At 40.4% G+C, this 19,124-nt stretch overlaps 1 protein-coding gene across 4 annotated transcripts in view; it reads left to right on the top strand.

Moving 5' to 3' along the window:
- Positions 1 to 18,385, top strand: part of cfap221 (cilia and flagella associated protein 221) — a 43,724-nt gene extending 25,339 nt beyond the window's left edge. For 3 of the 4 annotated variants that reach the window (XM_030071604.1, XM_030071612.1, XM_030071621.1), the window contains exons 23-25: positions 960 to 1,052; positions 1,858 to 1,965; positions 2,631 to 3,308. In XM_030071604.1, coding sequence (XP_029927464.1) covers positions 960 to 1,052; positions 1,858 to 1,965; positions 2,631 to 2,766 — 337 coding nt within the window. In that variant the 3' untranslated portion in view covers positions 2,767 to 3,308. Of the gene's footprint in view, positions 1 to 959; positions 1,053 to 1,857; positions 1,966 to 2,630; positions 3,309 to 17,604 lie in introns of those variants that run through there. The other variant, XM_030071629.1, reaches the window with a different exon arrangement.
- Positions 18,386 to 19,124: the final 739 nt, after the last annotated feature.

Here is a 19,124-nt window from a genome sequence, read left to right as displayed (position 1 = left end):
TCCTTATATTCCCTGTGTTGCTTAATCATCCGCCTGCCAAGGACATAGAATTTTCTCCTCATGCCTGATAGCACTCACACACATGAACATAGCGGCCTTCTTTTTTTAAATTCTTTTAAAATTTTTAATTACTTTACCCCAGCTTCCATGCAAAGTTCCTTGAACTTTCCTATCAGTACACCCTCAGTTAAACCCCCAGTGCCAGTGTCTGGTTGTCTTGCAAGTACAAACAATATGATTTATTTCGGATGACTGTGACAGAAAGGGAATGTGAGCAAGACAGCGAGAGAGAAAGAGAGGGATGAGTGTTTAATTATGTATGTGAGAGAGAAACAAAGAACTGTCATGTTGCTGCTCCTAACAAACTGTGGAACAGTGAGAACTAATTAATCTGTAATGCTCACAGGTGTTAAGAGACGGGCCCTCTTTCTAAATGTATTGTAGGGGCATGTTGTGACCCAACACTGTGTGTGAATACTGTTTATTTAGCTTTATTTTATGACCTCTTATGTAATATACAATTCTGTAGCTCAAAAAAACAGAGCATTTTCCAGATTTATGAGCCCTTCGTTTCATCTCTCCATGTGTCCATTTTTCCATGTTTGGGCCACACAGAGATCTCATGTCCTCATCCTCCTGTTCAGAGTGATGCCACAGTCTAGACAGGCTCACCTGGACAAAACACAATGCAGGCTGAGTTAGTACAGCGTTTTGCCAAATTCTGTTTTTGTTTTAATTCTGCTGTGGACTATTTTGACCTCAGGGGGTGTCAGCCTTTACTCAGGAGCACTTTTATCATTCCTGTTCAAACTGAAATTTCAAACAACCCTGGGCGATCCTTTCATCCAACTGAGATGGATGAGATATCTGACCATTGTCTCCATTTGGTAATGTTTGGTCTGGTTCTGTAGGGCATAAAGTGAGTGTGTGTGTATGTGTGTATGTGTGTCTCTCTTCAGGTCTATCGACTACAGCACAGATATAATTCCTCTCACAGCTCCGCCTCCTCTTGTTGGCCTTCCTGATGATCTGGCAGGACAAGTGGACAAAGCGTAAGCACAGACGTATTCATTTACATGGTATCTTTGTATTAGATAAAAAAAAAAAAAAAAAGTCATTGGTGATCACTTTATTTATTTATTTCAGTCTCCATGTCCAGGGTTCCTAAAATAGCTGATATGAGAAAACATCAAAGCATACAAAACAAAGAAAACAGACATGACAACATAACTAAACAAAATACATGTATAAGTAATACAGAGATTTAAAGGACATATACAAAAATATCATTGGTTTTCATTTTTTTTTGCCCTGTCCTGTGATCATGCATCTATGCCTACACACACTCATGAACAATACAGGATAGAAACACTTACACAATAGGTTTCCCCTACATTATAGATTATCTAATTAGATTTTGCACCTTGCTGCATACATTTGCATATTAATGAGGAAAAACTAATTATCTTGAAACCACCATAGCTCCTGCATGCTTTAAGAGACAGAGTTCATATTATTACCATTCTCCTTATGTGAAGTATATTGGAATTGAAATATTGGGTAATGAATGCATTAATTAGATTAATTGAAATCTCATTATCATAACTGGTTTCCCTGCCTTCCACCCAGTGCATGCTGGGATAGGCGTCAATCCCCCCGTGACCCTGAATGGCAATAAGCGGATATGGAAAAGTGTTGAATGGATTATCATAAGTGCATAGGTTTATCATGGTGATTATCGCGACACATTAGACAGCTCAACTGCTGATTGCTTTCAGGTTTCAAGAGAAGTCACTGCCCTCATGTTCAGATTGTGTGTGTGTGTCTGTGTGTGTGTGTGTGCACGCGTGTGTGTAGGTCTGGCGACTCAGGAGTCCAGCTGACACCAGAAATGATCAGAGCAGAGTTCCTGTCTGCGGAGGGCCTTCTCTCCAACCAAAGCCTCAACAGAGGTGTGACAACCAGGTGGGAGCTCAACACCACCATCATCACTGCCACTGCTAATAAAATTATGGATTGTGACCAGCAGTTAGGAATTATGCATTATGTAGCAGAAAAATACCCCAATATAAGTAAAAGTATTCAAAATGTAAGTAAATAGGTATTAGCAGTAAGGTGTAGTTTCTTTCAGAGTGTTAAATTATTGATGCATTGACATGTAAGAAGCGTCAGTGCTGTAGGTCTAACTGCTCCATATACTGTTGGCTAGTTTCAGCTCTCACAACATATTGTATTTTATATTTTGCTTATAGTGCAGTAAAAAGTACAGGATTCCCCTCTGAAATGTACTGCAGGAAAAGCATAAAGTCTCATAAAATGGAAATACACATGTAAAGTGCCACTGCCTTGAAATTTTATATAAAGTATAGTACTTCAGTGAAGCAGTTGGGGTTGGGGGAGTTAAGCATTATCAGCAAATCAGTATAATGTAATACTAGCAGCATGATAATTTAATGCGTTTATTATGTTTCTGAGATAAGGTTTGCTAGTAGACTCAAGGGCATGATGACAAACTGGAAGTCATAGTTTACCCCTTTTTTTTTTTTTACCACTCCATCACAGCCTGTAACGTTTTTTCCTGTATATTCCTGTATATTTGTGTGTGTTATGATGAAATCTCCTCTTCCCAGACAGCAGAGGGAGAGTCAGATGGAGGAGACCTACAGGTCTGAGATTAACCAGATGGGGAAAAAAGTGATAGCCAAGCTGAAGCAACTGAAGGCCATGGACACAACTTCCCCCTCACCTGGAGACAACTGTGAATAAGCTACACTCCCCCGCACACACACACACACACACACACACTGACAGACATAAACACAAAATGAAAGTGCAAATAGCCTGTCCCCTCACCGCACAGGACTACAACTAAATTACCTTCCTTATAAACCTGCAAATAGGCTACGCACACGCCCACGCAGGACTATAAAATAAGCGCGATACCCACCCTGCTCACCCGCTGAGACTCTAAATTGGTCACCCTCCCACTTATGCAAAATTTTAAAAAATGGTTGCTCTCTTTCCCACCTGTAAGCTACCCACCCACCCACTCAAAATTACCAATAAGCTCCCCTCCTACACTCGCACAAAGACTAGAAATTCATTATCCCCTCACCCACACAGATCTATATATATATAAGCACAGCTATATTCAAACAAGCTTCAACACAGCACTGACAACTGCATGTAATGAAATAATATAATTCAGTTTTATGTACTGTAGTTTATAGAGTCTTTCTATTGATGTCATGCGTTGATGTCAGAGAGTAGCATGACATGTTTGTTATTAAATTGCATTTTGTTGCAAACAGTGTCCTGCTTGATCTTTGCAGAATGTACTGTTGCAATGCAAATGCATTCCCTCGCTTTTACTCTGATGTGAAATGTCAGGCTGAGCGCTTGTCTCTGGGTTATAGAGTGAGCCTCATGTTCATAAATGCTAATTAGAGCAGCCTAGGTCAAAGGAGTAATGTGACTTTGTAATTTTAAGTATTTTTATAATATCCAGCAGCTCAGTGTTCAGGGGTTCGGTGATGTTTCCACAGTTATTTGACACAACTATTCAATATTTAAGGATGTTTATTTTTCCTTAAATATGGTTTCAGCAGAATGCAATTTTAAAAACAGATGACTGAACTGACAGAGAGGACGCCTGACCAGGTTATATGTCTGCTTCTACCCCTAGAGGGAGCTCCAACTCTATGCGTTCTGCTTCTGTTAGAGGGGATTTCTCTCTCTCTATCTCCCTCTCTCTGTTTGTCACAGTGTGTGTGCTTTCTCCATGGCAGTGTGCTTTAGAAAAAGTACAGTATTTGTCCATTTGCACCCTCTGTGACAGACAGAGTCTCCCACTTTCGGGGCAAGCTCACACATACACATGCAAACAGATTTTTTTTGGATATTTGCATGTCCACACAGGGGTCACAGTGCTTAGACATGGGGTTGAACCCATAAGGGGATTCTAAGGCCTGTAGCTGTACTGCTTAATGCCAGAATACATTGAGATGACAGCAGAGGGTGCTTTTAAAAAGGACAATGGTCTTGCCTTCACTGCAGCACAAAAACAATTTTAACACTGAGAGATACTTTGTCCTGTTAGCTCTTATTTCATTCAGTTGTATTATTTATCCAGCAAAATGTTCATTGGATCAAGAATCGTTTTGCCAAGGCACAGCTGGAAAAGACAGGCAGTAGCTACTTATTGAGGTACAGCCAGAACAGTAACAAATGTGATAATAAGCAGTAAACAGTGCAGTGGTAATGAAAAGTGAGTGAGAAAGATGACAAATGACTTCTATGGCTATAGCTTCAAACCAGCTCCCTACACGAGAACATATTTTACCATGAAGAAGCCCTCCTCATTTAAAGCACTGCACTGTAAAGCTGTTGTTATTCATTTCCTTTTCTTTTCTTTTCTTTTCTTTTCTTTTCTTTTTTTTTTTTTTGTAAAACCTAATTCTAAAATTGAAGGGGAAACAGTTAAAGGCATGACAGTGAAAACATGGACACTTTTTGCTCTTGCCAGCCCAATTTCTGCTGCACCCCAAGGCAAGGAAACAGCCTAGCTAAGTTGACATGTCCGCCCCGATGATCTAACCATCCTCAAAACTCTCAAAAATAGGGCTAAATCATCACAATAGGTCATTTGTGAGACAACATCTTTCTCTTTTGCTTTCTCTATACACTGCTGGCTGCTGTTTACAGCACTTTGAACAGACCAACATTAGCCTGCAGCGATAGATGTGCTTGCAACTTTTAATAGTATCATTTTGTCTCTGTCTGTCTGCCTTCTTGAACACCCCTTTCCATACTGATATTTGCAATTCCCTCCTCTTCCTCGCAATGCCTTTTCACTTCACACATTCAGCTGGACCGGTCCCTAACACTTCTTGGGTGAGAAAATGTGTTGCATTTTTGGTGATTTTTGCCTCAGAGTAATGGCTCCTCAGAGATACTTTCTCCTTGAAATTCTTTGACTGGTAATCCAGAAAGTTCCCATAAAGCAGAAATGAATTTGGTTTGACTTTTAACAGACTTTGGCGAAGTCCATGTGTTTTGGAATGGTTTCAAGTAGGGCTTTGAATGGTTTAAAGACCTGAGGCGTGCTTGATTTGTTTTGCCTCAAATATAATGCTTTGACTTTTGAAGCCACTGGAGCAGTGCAGACGAAAACACCAAGCTCATATTGACTTTTTCCTCCTATTTTGTAAATTACTTCATTCATGTTAGTGCTCAACCAAAACTAGGGTTTACAAAGACAGTCCATGTAGAGATGGAGAGAGAGAGAGAGAGAGAGAGAGAGAGAGGAAGAGACTATTTTTTGAAATTATAGAAGATGAAGTCATACAACAGAGAGTGAACGCAGAGTTAGCTAAAAGAAAACCCACTCAGCCTTCATGCAATTGCAGCTGTTTATTCAGCATAAACAACTTTGTTCAGAGTAATGGGTCTGACATAGCCACTGACTATTTCTGAACTTCAACTGAGGGTCATCCAAATGTTGAGTTCCCTCGAAATGTTGTCCTTGATGATAGAGAGGCATAATGGTTTAAGCAGTGGCAGGATGCCCTGCACCATTTGCAGAGCTAAATCTCTGAAAGGCCCATCTAAATTGAGCGATGGTGCTCTTGATCTACTGTCAAAACTGAGTGCATTTAAGTGGGAGGAACAACTCGTGTCGGTAAATTGCCCTCTCAAACGAGCTTATAATGTAAGCAGATCTGAGAAGCGACAAGAGGTGAATGCAGTCTGCTGGTTGTCTAAGCGCTGTTGCTTTTACACCTACTCAGAACCTGCGTCGAGCTCCCAGTGTGTTCACTAAATTTCTAGTGAACAATGATTAACTCCATTATATAACATGTTTTATAGGCTACGGTTGCAACACTATAAAGACTAAGATGAAACTCTATGGAACAAAGCTACAAGGCTTATATAAACCTGTGCAACTAACACTTGCAACACTAAAACATGTTTAGTAAAGGCAAGGCAAAGAAAGACAAGGCAAGAATGAATGCAGAGCATGATCAATATTAAAATGTAAAAAATCTGAGATATAGTAAACAAAATACTGTACCTATGCAATATACAACAAAGAAGACATAGGAATATGAAGAAAACAGATGCATATTAGCATATACAGTACATTAAGTGGAAAATGTGTATAGTAGCCACATCAGCAAGTCTAGAGACATGCAGTGCATATGTAGAGAAAGTGTCTAAACTGTATACATGCATTTTACAACTAAATTCCCAATCACACTGCCTTTGTGGATGCAGATAACGTATGTGCAGCATATGGCAAGTTGCAGATGTACATGAAATTGCAGAAGGTCATGATATAGACAGAGAAAAAAGACATTGTGCGGAACATATATGCACTCAACATCACTCTCAACAGAATCTGGAAGAGGCAGTATACAGGATGCCCTGCAGACATTCAATACAGAATGTGTCATATGTGCCATCTCATTCACAGCGAATGTTCAGAAAATTGTCCAGTTTGTTTAGTTTGGCCCAGGGCAGAGATATGGATTTCCCATCAGTAATTTCTTTAGATATCCCCAGGTTAGAAATTATGTAAGAGCTTATTTTCCCCAATTTTGAGCTAGCAGAGCCCAATAGACCAGGTGTCCGCTCGAAACCTGTAGCAGGAACACACTGTGTCATCTCTTGGTTATTGGACACCATTACCAGCTATCTGCCATCAATCTACAGATGTGATAAAGGAAGCATGGAAGGCTGAAATTGGAAGAGACACAAGATGACATCCACTGTTACAGGCTGCAGTAAATTCACATATGTTCCATTAGTGCCCAGCATCATTTAATCCAATATAAAGGCTTTCATACTATAGAGAACACCTTTCTAGGAAAAAAACTGCACGGAGCATTTCCAGAAGATATTTTCCCTATTACATGAGAAATGTAAGACAACATAATCCATACTTTGTTCTTAATTTGTAAAGGGTACACTGTGTAATTCTATGTTGCTTTCGCAGTACAGCACCATCTAGTGGGTATCACCATCTGCGTCTGTATGCATGACTCATGAGGTCGGGAGTTATAAGGTAAATTGTATTTTATTTATTATAGCTGGATTGAGCGACACTGCAACACAAGTTAGGTAAACACACAAGGTTAGAAATGTTTAAAAAGGCCGCAAGAAATATCAGGTCAAGCAACAGGGAAAATAGGCAGCAAGGCAAACATATTTTAGGTTATTATATGTAATGCTACTAGAAGCAATAAGCAGCAGCCATCACAGTAAACGTGGATTGGCTGGTATTGATCAGCAACACTCATGTACCTCCGCTGCTGTGTTATGGTCATTTTCACTTGATAAAGTAAATAATAACATATTGTACCTTTTCAGTAATTTACAAACAAATATATTTGTATGTACTGGGGAAAAAAGAAGAGGTACTTGCACTGACATTGTGGATCAATGAATAAACAGGCACATTGCATTCAGGGAAAAATTGATTTATTCTGAGAGACAAGCTCCAAGAATTTGACAAGGTCTGGCAGTCTGATATCTTACCTTGAGGAGAAAGATAAACATTTATTTGTTGAGATTAACCTCACTTTGGTGATGCAAAATGAAAATAAGGTGAGATCTAGACTGAACGTCTTTAGAGCCGCCAACCTCTTGACATCACCTCTTAAATCTTGCTTGCAGTGCTTAATGGCAGTCTTTCATATTTCTCTATACAGTGTATAGAACAGTTAAAAAAAACATACAAACAAAAAACAGAGTCACTTTCAAAGCCTGCAGCGTGTTTGTGATCTTGCGAAAATAAGGAGGCAGAATTTCAGCTTTACAACTTGGGGACTGAGCGTGCTATGATTTCAATAATGACAATTTAGAGTCTTTCTCACTTGCACACTTATCTTTGTGGTGCGAAAAGCCCTTTCCTGAAATGTCAGAGTTGTCATCCCTCCCATAGCCTACAGCAGTTTTTATAATCTTGTGAAAATTATGCGTCATCTTTGAGCGTGTTATATGGACGTGCTGTGTTTCCTTTCTTTGACCCGCTTAAGCTGGCATTGTTACGCATTGTGTTAAATAGTCAAAATATGAGTGACATTGTTCGGTTGCCTTGTCGGCCTGCAGGCATGCTGCTTTTCCTCACAGTGTCAGTTAAAATTTTTTCAAGATTATTCCTAAAAGTTTTATGCTTTAGGTCTTTTCACTTGCACTTTTTTCTGACTATGAAAGGGAAAGACACCTGAGTTGAGTCTTGAGATCTACAGCAGTTCAGCCTTGGTTACTTCACAAGCTGTGCTTTCATTTATGACAAGAAAACAGCGAGAAACATTTTTTTTTTTTTTTTTTTTGTGCAGTGGTAATACATGTCTCTTGAATTGTCAGTGATCTGCTACCCCTGATGTAGCCTACAGCAGTGCATTATTGTGCTGTGTTGAGTCATCTCTAAGTGAGTTGTACAGTATTGTTGCCGGGCTTGTGATGCTACTCTATTATTGATTCTTAATTCAGGTCATTGATTCTTAACATTATACGTTTGTCAGAAGATCCTGACAAATATAAAAACTACTATGACTAACATGTTGACAGGATAACAAGATACAACAGGGATGTTTAGATTCGGTTCATTAGCATTTTGCAAATACATGGTGAGCCCCGCGAGATCAGTTTTTTCAGATTAGTGTGTACCTTTTGGCTTATTTATCAGATTCTCTCATCCCAGGAAAATGTCAAGAATTTTGCACCTCTTTCAGATTCTTGAATCTTGAATAAATGAAAGCTGACTGGAGTTCAACCCAATAGTTGGTTTGTATTGGATTTTCATCCACAGTAATTTTGGGACATTAACAGATACATACAAAGGCAAAATTTCCTCCTGACACCAAATTAAAGTATTTCAACCATCACGGCCTTGAGGCAGGGAACCAGAGATGTGATGCAATAAATCCTCAAGGATTTCTTTGGAGAGAAACTAAAAAGATACACAAATACATTTTAATTTAATTTCCTGAAAAGGTTTAAATTTGGATAAGATTTCCTACTTGTAGTTGCATGGGACAGTCTCAGCCGAAGGTGAACAAAGACCTGTGCCTGCTACTTCAGGATAATCCCTAAATCAACTTTTTGGACTCAGTGGACTATATTGTGTTACCATTTAATCTCACTGTAAGTACCATTTTGAAGTTTTTTTTTTTTTTTTTTTTTTTTTTTTAACCCTGTGTTGTATCTGACAATCAAACTGTGACGCTGGGAGGATTTGACTAAAGAACTTGAAATTCAGATGACAGAGATTACGGCTGGATGCCTCTCAGGCTTAGCAGCACATCTGGAAGGGAAGATGATTGAATAATGAGCAGACTGAGAGGGGAAACTAACGTAGATTCCTATCTTCAAATCTTGCGGTACCTAACCACTTGAAAGAGCAAATAATTATGCGGGTTCCAAAGAAAATGGCTGAATGTGCAACCTTTCAATCGCTGGTCAAGTATTTCCAAAGATATGAAGTATGGGCTGCCTGAGGAACGATTTTGTAACCAGGTCACAGGTTTGATTCCTGCCATAGTCGGTGTGTGTGTGTGTGTGTGTGTGTGTCCCTGTGGAAGTGTCCTTGAGCAAGACTCCGAATCTCTGGTTGTGTCTCAGAAGCAGAGCAAGTAATTATGCTGTGTGTAGAGATCAAGTGCTCTAAATTTTAGTCTATTTTTAAAGGATGACGTGCAAAAAATGTTTCTCAAAGAAAGGCTGTACCTAAGGAGTCATTCAGGAGTTCAGCTGTAGTGTGCCAAGATTTCCACCAAGGGGCACTGCAGTCCCCACCACGACCTCGGCACACATGTGAGCCCTGGGGCCTGTTTTTTATTGTACATCACTTTAGGGGTTCAGTAAGCCAGCACATTTCAGAGTATGACAGACCGGAAATAAGATTCATATCGATACTTAGAGCACCTTCCCACAGATGCATTATCCAAGATTTAGAAATGGGTATACTTGTCAGTTTGATTGGCACTGAATATAGCTGGCAACATAAAGAGCCATGCTTTCATTTCACGTTGTGGAGGGTGTGCACTGTACCATTAAATAGGCCACCAACACGAAATGTGGCCCACATAAATCCCCCTGACATTTCCACGGACGGAAACAAGAAGTGTTTAGTTTTGATGGGAGAAAAACAAACAAGCAAATACAATTCTTTTTTTCTTTTTTTTTTCTTTTTTTTTTTCCTTTTTTGTCAAGGAGAGTGGGCAGGCCTTACCTTGGATTTCGTGAAAATACTGACTTGACTATAGGTGCCCATGCTGCAGCTTGTATTATTGAATTTCATGGATAAAATATGTCCTCATAGTCCCTCATTCAATTCAGTTCATATTTTTGAACATTCACTCGACTGTCCCTCATGGCTACAGATAAGAGTGCAATTGTTGAGCCACCTGCAATTCTTGATGTCATTCAGCTGTACAGCTCCATTAAAAATCATTTGACAGAGGAGGAAATTGTAGCTGCTTTTTCTGGAGATGTGCAGCATTTTTCTTCCCAGTTTCTGTTTGTGGCCGTGGTACTGGGGTCGAGACCCAACCCGTTGCTGCTTGGAGGCATGCAGTTCCTGCTGCCTTATTAGAGAATTTCTTCTTTGAATTCTTGTTTTCCTCATCATTTGTGTTGGTACTCACTGTGAAACTGGACGTTTGTTGGGGTATCTGTACCAATGCCTTGACAACCGACCATTTCTTGTTGTTTTCCTGCACTTGGCGAAAAAATAGATTGGGACTTGCCACTTGATCTAAATACTATAGCCACAGGTCTTTAATGAGCAACATAATATTTTAATCTAAGTTTATATTTACTTACATGCTCAGAGTACACGTGAAATTGGCAAATGCTTCAGTCACATTCAAGATTCAATACAGCCACCTGAATGAAATTGTGAGATCTGTATTGTATCTTTCCATTGGCCAAGACATCACTATAAATTCCTATAGGGTTCTGAATGGGCTCCCATTGCCTAAAGTCAGTACTGTAGTGTTAAAGGAAGCAGTAAAAAAAAAAAGTCCTAGTCATAGGGATAAAACAAGGCTGCGAGGATAGAATAAATAAAATCTTCAGACTTATGAAAAGTTCTAAAACTAAAAGTTTGGGAAGTAGGGGAATATTTTCAAGTTCTGTAAGAAAAGCTGTTTTTAATTCATTTGATGTAAGATACAAAACAACATGTGAATCACAAAGGTGGATAACTAGCTCCTTGTTTATTGCTAATTAGCTTAGTAACCACGCTGCAAATAAAGCAATGTGTACGATATGCTTTGCTGGCTTCGAGCCACACTATCTCTCCAATTACAGAGCTGGAAATACCCACTGTATTCCCAGCGAGTATTATGTAGTACTACACAACTGCAACATTTTTCATTTTCTTTTAGTCTTATCTCTTATTTTCATTTTCTTTTAATTTATCCTTATCTGGCACTGTTCCTTTGAGACAGAGGATCTCTTTCAAGGGAGACCTGGTCAGCACAGTTGCAGCACATTAAGCTACACGTATAACAATAAAGGAAAAGTCCTAATAATTAATCAATCTCTGAGGTGTGAAAGTGGGGTGGGGTGGTCAAACAGAGGTACAGTTGCACAGCAATAAGCTCGATCAAAGCACAAATAATCTCCTACAGACTCTTCTTGTCCTAACAGCTGCTTAAAACTCCGTCCTCAAGTTCCAAGTCTTTTCGCTGACTTTGACAGCAGCCTTGTGGCGTCCTTCCAATTAAAGAATCCCCAGCAAATATTGCCGTCTGTTTATCCGGCCAGATCTTTAGACACATTGTACATAATTACATTTCACTGTGTACCTAAATATTACCGCCCAACGGAGACTTGTAGGATCTGTGGAATCCTTTCAATTAAATTGTGCTTCAGAGTCTTGTTCTGGTGTTGCGTTTACTCCCCTCGGCTTTCACAGTCTATTCTGTACACACTGTACTTACAGTTGTAGCCATCTGAATTGTTCAGAGTGTTTGCATTCTGCTGCACCATGCCTCACTCTGCCTGAAGGAGCAGTTTCTGAGATGTTGATCTACGCCGCTATGTACCACAGTGTGCTGTGCATTTTATTTGTCTGGGTCTGTGCTGGTGGGGTGCTTTCATATGAGGGCTGTCAGGGAATGTTCCAAGTGCACCGCATTTACCAGCGGTTATGTAAGAGCCATGCCACTGTGCTGGAGGAGTGACAATAAAGTAAAGATTGTAAAGTTATTGCTCATAAATTTTCAAACCCATCCATCCTGGGAAATTGGGCATTTTCTTTGTTTTGTCGGGGCAGAAGCAGATACAAAGTTTCTATGTTTTTTTTTTTTTCTCTCTCTTGTTTTGGCTTTCAAACATTTCGTTGTTCTCCATAAAAGCTTGCACAGACTTGTTCTGCTTCAACATGTAGTTGCACTCCACTTCAAATACACAAAAAATATCTATTAATATGATCCATTTGTACCATAGTTTTAGGTTTCCAAGCTGTCACTGCATACACTCTCTCAACTTGTGCAAAACAGACAGTCTTCCTCGCAAAATTAATTTAATGCACCGTCTACTGATCATCAGTCAGAAAACACAAGGTCAAATCCTTTCTCGTGATGATTGTCAGTGCCATCACACAACCTTAAAATTATGGCAAAAATAAACCCTTGTCAGCTCGGGCGTCTTGGTTGTCTGCCTAGCACTGAAATGGCTTTATTTATTATCTTTTTATTTCTGGCTCCCTTCCTTTCCATCTGACTCTTTTGAGCAAGAGAGCTCAATTTTACCCGCTGCCAGATTTCTGGATACTGTTGGGCGCTGGGCATTCTGCCTTAATCACAGATCACACTGCGCGACACAGACCCCGGTGCCTTTTGTAACTACGGTATGTTTTCTTCTGTGAGAGTGGAGTCTCACATTTAACAAACCTGAGAACATAATATAGGCGTGGGCTGCACAAGAGAGAATCATGTGCTCTTGCTTGCATACAACATGACCTTGAATGTGTTGCATTTTATTCCAGCCTTATCCTTCTCATTGATCTATGCAATAAATAAGCTATTTAATGAACTTTAGAATAATAATAGACCTGGTTACCAATTCTGCATTGGAATGAGATAATAGCAAATGTTCCAGCTATTAGCCTAATCAAACTGCCAAACAAATGAAACAAAAGAGCTAATTAGAGCACAGTTTGTTGATAATCACTACAACAATGTAGTGCCATCATATTTTGTCTCTACACAGTGTCTTAAAGCAATTTCCCAGAATAAACTGTACCTACTGTAGGGAAATCCATGGAGCCTGTGGAATTTATTCCACTAAAATATACTGTAACTTGGTTGTGTTGCAGCTGTGGGGTTTAAGCCCTCTCATGCACAGACTCTTAATGCACACATGTACCGGAGATCACGATTATTAACCTCTGGCGTGCAATCCACACAAAATGACAACTTCTTTACACCAAATGATGATTTTTGCTTGATTAAAATGTGGAAGGAGCCTCGAGGCTGCAAATGTTCATTATTTCCCAAAGAAAAACCCCATTTCACACAAAGATAAAAAAACATGATAGCTAATTTGTACACAGGAAATACAGGTTTTCACACAAAACAAATGATCTCACAACCTCTTGACTCCAGGGCTGAGAACAGCTGCTGTGGGTGCTGTGGATGTTTTGCCGCATCATTAAAAGGCATGATACACAGGCAAAGCTTTGAGACAATGGAGATGGAAATTTTGTTTCACAAGGGGATTGTTACCACTCACATTAATGTGAATCATGAAGAAGCATCCTCATTAACATGAAAAACTGCTCTTGGCACTAAGAGTTATCAAAATTGCTTATCAAACCAAATGATACCTGTGTATTATCGCCGTAAGATATAGAGAGGCTACGGTGGCAGCAACCATATCTCTGGACTCCACGCAATTAAATTGTGCCTGAGGTCTCTTCTGTGGCACCGTTTCACATATGCTGTCACCACCTACATACACTACATGCTCACATTACCCAGTGTCCACTGAATCCTTTCAATTATACAGCGAAACTGTGTTAAAATTATCTCAAGCGCCACACACTGGAAAGCCAGCTACACTGTATACAGGTGGGTGGACAAAATAACAGAAACACCGTATAATATGATAATGTGAAAACCCTAATAAAGATCAAGGCCACCCTGTCCTTCCAGAAGAGCTTCTGTCCTCCTTAAATTACTGTCATCCATGTCCTTAACCCTGTGCAGCGCAATATTGGTCTTTCATTCAAGCGAAGCCTCCAGCGCTAAGCAAACTCAATAAATGCTGTCACTGTATAGCACAGCGTTGCCGGCATTAGCTGCACAATGGGGCCGCATTAACGAAATCCATTCATTTGTTATGATTGAATCTCGTGCATGTCTGTGTTGTAAAAAAAAATAATAGAATAACGAATAGTAATTTCTCATCTTTTATTTCCTTTTCTAATACAAAGATGGGGTGGCTCAGCGGCTCTGTATGCAATTGCGGGTCCTTTTTTTTGTATGGAGTGTGTGTGCGTGCATGTGTGTGTGTGTGTCCCTGTGTTTGCGTGGGTTTTTCCTCTGCCATCCCAAACATGCAAATTAAACAGATCGGACTCTCTAAAATGCCCATAGGTACGGATGCGGGCGTGAGTGATGTGTCTGTCGAGCTGTGTTAGCCCTGTGATGGACTCGTGACTTGTCAGGGGTGTTGCCCTGCTCATCCACCCAGTGCATGCTGGGAACAGGGTCAGTCGCTCAATCTTGGAAAGAAAATAAATGGCAAATGTATTTACTTTCCATATTTCAGCGGAAGAGTGAATATATTATGACATAAGCCTTTTGTATCTGCAAATGTGTGTCTAAATGTGTGTTCGGTGTTATAACCTATATACTGGCGGCTGACATGCAGCTTACTCCGACTGACATGTGTGTGACAGTCTTATTTCAAAGTCCTTTCTCATGTTTCCATTATTTTGTCCACGCCCTACATACCGAATCCCCATCCTGATCCCCTTTTGTAGTTTGGTGATGTATTTAAAGATACAAGCTGGTGTTATTCACAAAGCTCTGACTCCGTGGCCCCCGGGCCGACGTCACACACACACACACACACACACACAGCTTTCCAAACAAGCCAAACTGGCCCACGACTTGATTTCACCCCGGCACTCAATTTCACTACGTTCTAATCTGTACAGTCAGGTGATGATGGGAGGCTCGAGCTTGTGAATCCACACAGTACGTTTCACTGTTCGCACACACGCTGTCGTCGGTGCAGCCGGGGTGACCTTGTGGTTAAAGAGACCAGGTTGCGGAAAGGTCACAAAAAAAAAAAAAAAAAAACATACTCCACTAACAGGAAAAATAGGAATATATATATATAAAAAAAGATGTCCTGTGGCTTTGTTTGACTTTTTTGGATATGAACACTATTGCAGCACAAAGACCTTTATGTGTCTGCTGCTCTGAGATTTTACGCTGCTTGGATTTCAATCATGCATGTCGTCAAAAAACATGAACTGCTGTACGCGCCGCCGCCGTCAAAGCGTGTCACGTACCATTACAACACAATATACCGCTGTGTTCACCGCCAAATGTGCTGTCCTGATCCCAGATAAAGTTCTGTCGCATGCATAACCTAGGCATCACCGTAACGCCCCCATTGACAGAAACGGCAGTGTGGCAGCCGCCATCAAATATGTGGATTGCTTTCAATTAAAGCGTGCTTTTGAGCTGCCTCAGTGGGATTTGTACCGCCGAGCTTCATCAGTGTGTGTGCGCGCGCTCAGGGAAGGATTAAGAGCCGTAGCACAGTTTTAATCTCAGTGACAGATTATGACTTGGGTTTTTCTACGAAAGGCTCCACCGCTGCAGCTGACCCGCCAGATATCCGCAGCATTGTACATATCTGTTGCATTCCGGATGCTAATTCTGCAGGTGTCATTTTCAGATGCGGCCAGTGGCTCGGGTTTTCATCACTGGAACACAGGCGTGTGTTGCATTTTCATGAAGCTATAGTGTATGGTATAGTACACACAGTTTCCATGAAAATCCCTAGCGGCGGATGCCCACTCATTCAGCATACTAATTCCCAGAGTTGAGCCTTCATATGTGACCTATGGCTTGCCTGTGTAAGGCCTTACGAGCTTTGCCTGACTCACTGAACCAGACTACGCAAATGCCTCGCACGAGAAGAGTTCGTGCGTTCGTCCCAAAGCTCTGTACTGGTTCGTCTTTGCAAAATTCTTTCTCCCTTCCCTTCACGTCCTACCAGAAAGGAAGAAGAGATGAGGGATGTGTTTCAAATCAGCCCACTTCAATTGACCCTGCGCAGGGAGTCAGCCATTTTCAGCCTGAGACACATCCAAAAGGAAAAGGAAAGAAGCGAGGAGGAAGAGGATGGAAATACGGGACATCAGATTATATTCATATCATGCAAGCACATTATTTCAAACGCGGATGCCCTGAAGCGTCGGGCGGTAGCGCTAGAGGGAAGGTGATAGGGTCACCAAAATTACTAGGTTTCATCAGGCTGTCAACATGAATGCTGTCACTAAATTTCATGGCGATCCGCCAGTTAGATTTTGAGATATGTGTCTCTGGAATCTCACTGCCGACTGACGCGGTGACGTATCGGCCCCCGATTTCCCAGCGGGGCGAAATCACTTTTCTTATTTAACCCTTTTTAACACATTCCGATTTACAGCAACAGCTTTGGGGAGTCATTGCAGGGGGATAAGTGGCAATTTTCACACATTCACACACACACAAACACACACACGCAGAGTTGGGAGCTTCCCAAGGCTCCCAGTATGCCAGTAAAATGTAGAATTTATATTAAAGTAAAATTCCTGCCTAATATTCATCAACGCTATTTAAAACCTTGGATTGGTGATTCACGTTGTGTTTCCGTTTCTGTTTTGTTGTATGATATTGAATTTTTATTATTCTGCAGCTCAATATCCAAAGGTTAGGACTTGGAGAGGTTCAATCAATGTCAACCCCTAGAAATAAATGTTTGCTAACTGATTTGCAGCAATGTTAATCAAACATAGAAGGAAGAAAAAAAAAAAAACAGTATGGAGGAGGCAGAGCACACTTTTTTTCTCTCCTTAAGTGAGCTAATCAATAGCAAAAAAGCATAAACTACAGTTAAATGGCACCCGAGACACAATGCAAGTCATCAATCCCTGTTTTTAAACAGTGTTAATGTGTTTTAGGGTGGAATTTTCCTTTACGATTTTATTGATTAACCCAATGTTTGGCCCCAGGTGACATCCCTGCTCTTACAAAACGTGGAGACCTACTTTAACAAAGTTGTTTTCTCTGACTTTTTTATTATTGTACATTATTTGATTGTCCTTTCTTCTCCAATAGACCTGTATTGCCTTCTCTAGGGTTTTTTTTTTTTTTTTTTTTTTTTTTTTTAAATGTTGTGTATTACTGTTTTTATTGTTGCCACTTCTCTAAGCTGCTTTTCTTCACTCACAACTCACTTCACCCCGTCTCCTGGGACTTCCCCAGCCACTCTGGGAATTCAAACCAGCGATCTTCCCGTCACAAGGCCACTTTTCTGCGCCTCTGGCTCCCAAGTCACGCTCTATTTCCCTCCCGCTCACAGAGATTTGCTGGTTGGATGGAACTAGACTCCACAGGCTCTGAGCGCTGGCCCAGCCGCCGGCTCCTGCTGGATGTGGAGGAGGCTCAGCCCAAAGGTTTGCTTGGCAAGCCGCTTCTCGGAAAACATGTGTTTGGTGATTCCAGTTCCTGCAAACACTCGAATCATACCACACCACACCACACCACACACACACACGGCATAGACATTCATACACAACTGAGTATGCTCACACTCAAATGTATGGGTTACGGTAGTGTGTGGATTTTTTGCAAGTTTTCATTTCAGTATCTGCTCATTTCATCTAGGATCAGGGTTGTAGCTTTTGTTTAATTTATTTATTCAATTAAATTTTTACAAACACAGTTTAGTTTCTACTTATTTTCAGTTCTAGTTTGAGTATTTTTGGTATGGATCGTATTTTAAAAGTATAATGACACAAATTCGGAGCAGGTATTTTGCAACAGGTGTTGCGTAATACAAACAAACATTCTTTTGAAAACATATTTTCATGAATTTTTCAGTGCATCCTCGACTAAGTCAAAGTTGTAAGCACTTCAGAATTCTCCTCCCAAGGTCTTTTTTTTTTCATCCTGCACATAAAAAAAAGACAACCAAAAAAATTCATACACATTTTTGTTTCATTTAGTTTTACAAGCAGACAAGATGGCTTTACTTTTTCCACATTCTTATAGTTTTATATTTATTTTAGTTCACAGTAAAGTTTTTTGAACACATATTTTATGTATTAGTTGATGGTAACCTTAACACACTACAGTATACAAAGGCACAGAACCGCTGTATGCACATACACACAAATACACACATATACACACACAAACACATACAAATACTGCACATTGCATATCTCTGTTTGTATGTATTGTATTGTATGTATTGTATGTATACAATGTACATATATAAATCTTTTCAAACTCTTTTCATTTATTTGTTAATCCCACCCACACTTCCTCCTCACCTCTACACACACACACACAGAGGTTATTCATCAGTGTAGCCAGGTTCGATTTAATTTCAGTCCCACATAGGAAATTTTCCTTGCGCTTGAAAACCATTGAACCATCCAAAATATTGGCAAATCTACCAACAAATCACTGGAAATGAATTTTACCCCTCACTAGGTATGCTGAGGTAACCCCTCCCCCCCTTATCTGGGGTGTAAATGTACACAGTGGGTTGCAGTGGTTGTGTGTGTGTGTGTGCGTGCGTATGTGTGTGAGATAGCAATAATCCATCCACTATCATCACTATCAGCTATGCTGCTGTTGAATCCCTCTGGGATCACGCACACACACCCATACATGTGCACATAACTGCGCATGGGCATGTACAGTATACACACACACACACACACACACACACACACAAAGGCATTCGGGATAAGTGTCACAGCTGCTTAGGAGAGACAGAGGCAGTTGGGATTACTAAGGGTTACCCACTGTTATTGCTGTGTGCACGTGTGTGTGTGTGTGTGTGTGTGTGTGTCCTTATACCTCTATCCT

This window comes from Myripristis murdjan, chromosome 2, assembly GCF_902150065.1.
Source record: "Myripristis murdjan chromosome 2, fMyrMur1.1, whole genome shotgun sequence".
In the NCBI taxonomy this organism is placed as follows: Eukaryota; Metazoa; Chordata; class Actinopteri; order Holocentriformes; family Holocentridae; genus Myripristis; species Myripristis murdjan.
This window is presented reverse-complemented; position numbering and strand designations above follow the sequence as displayed.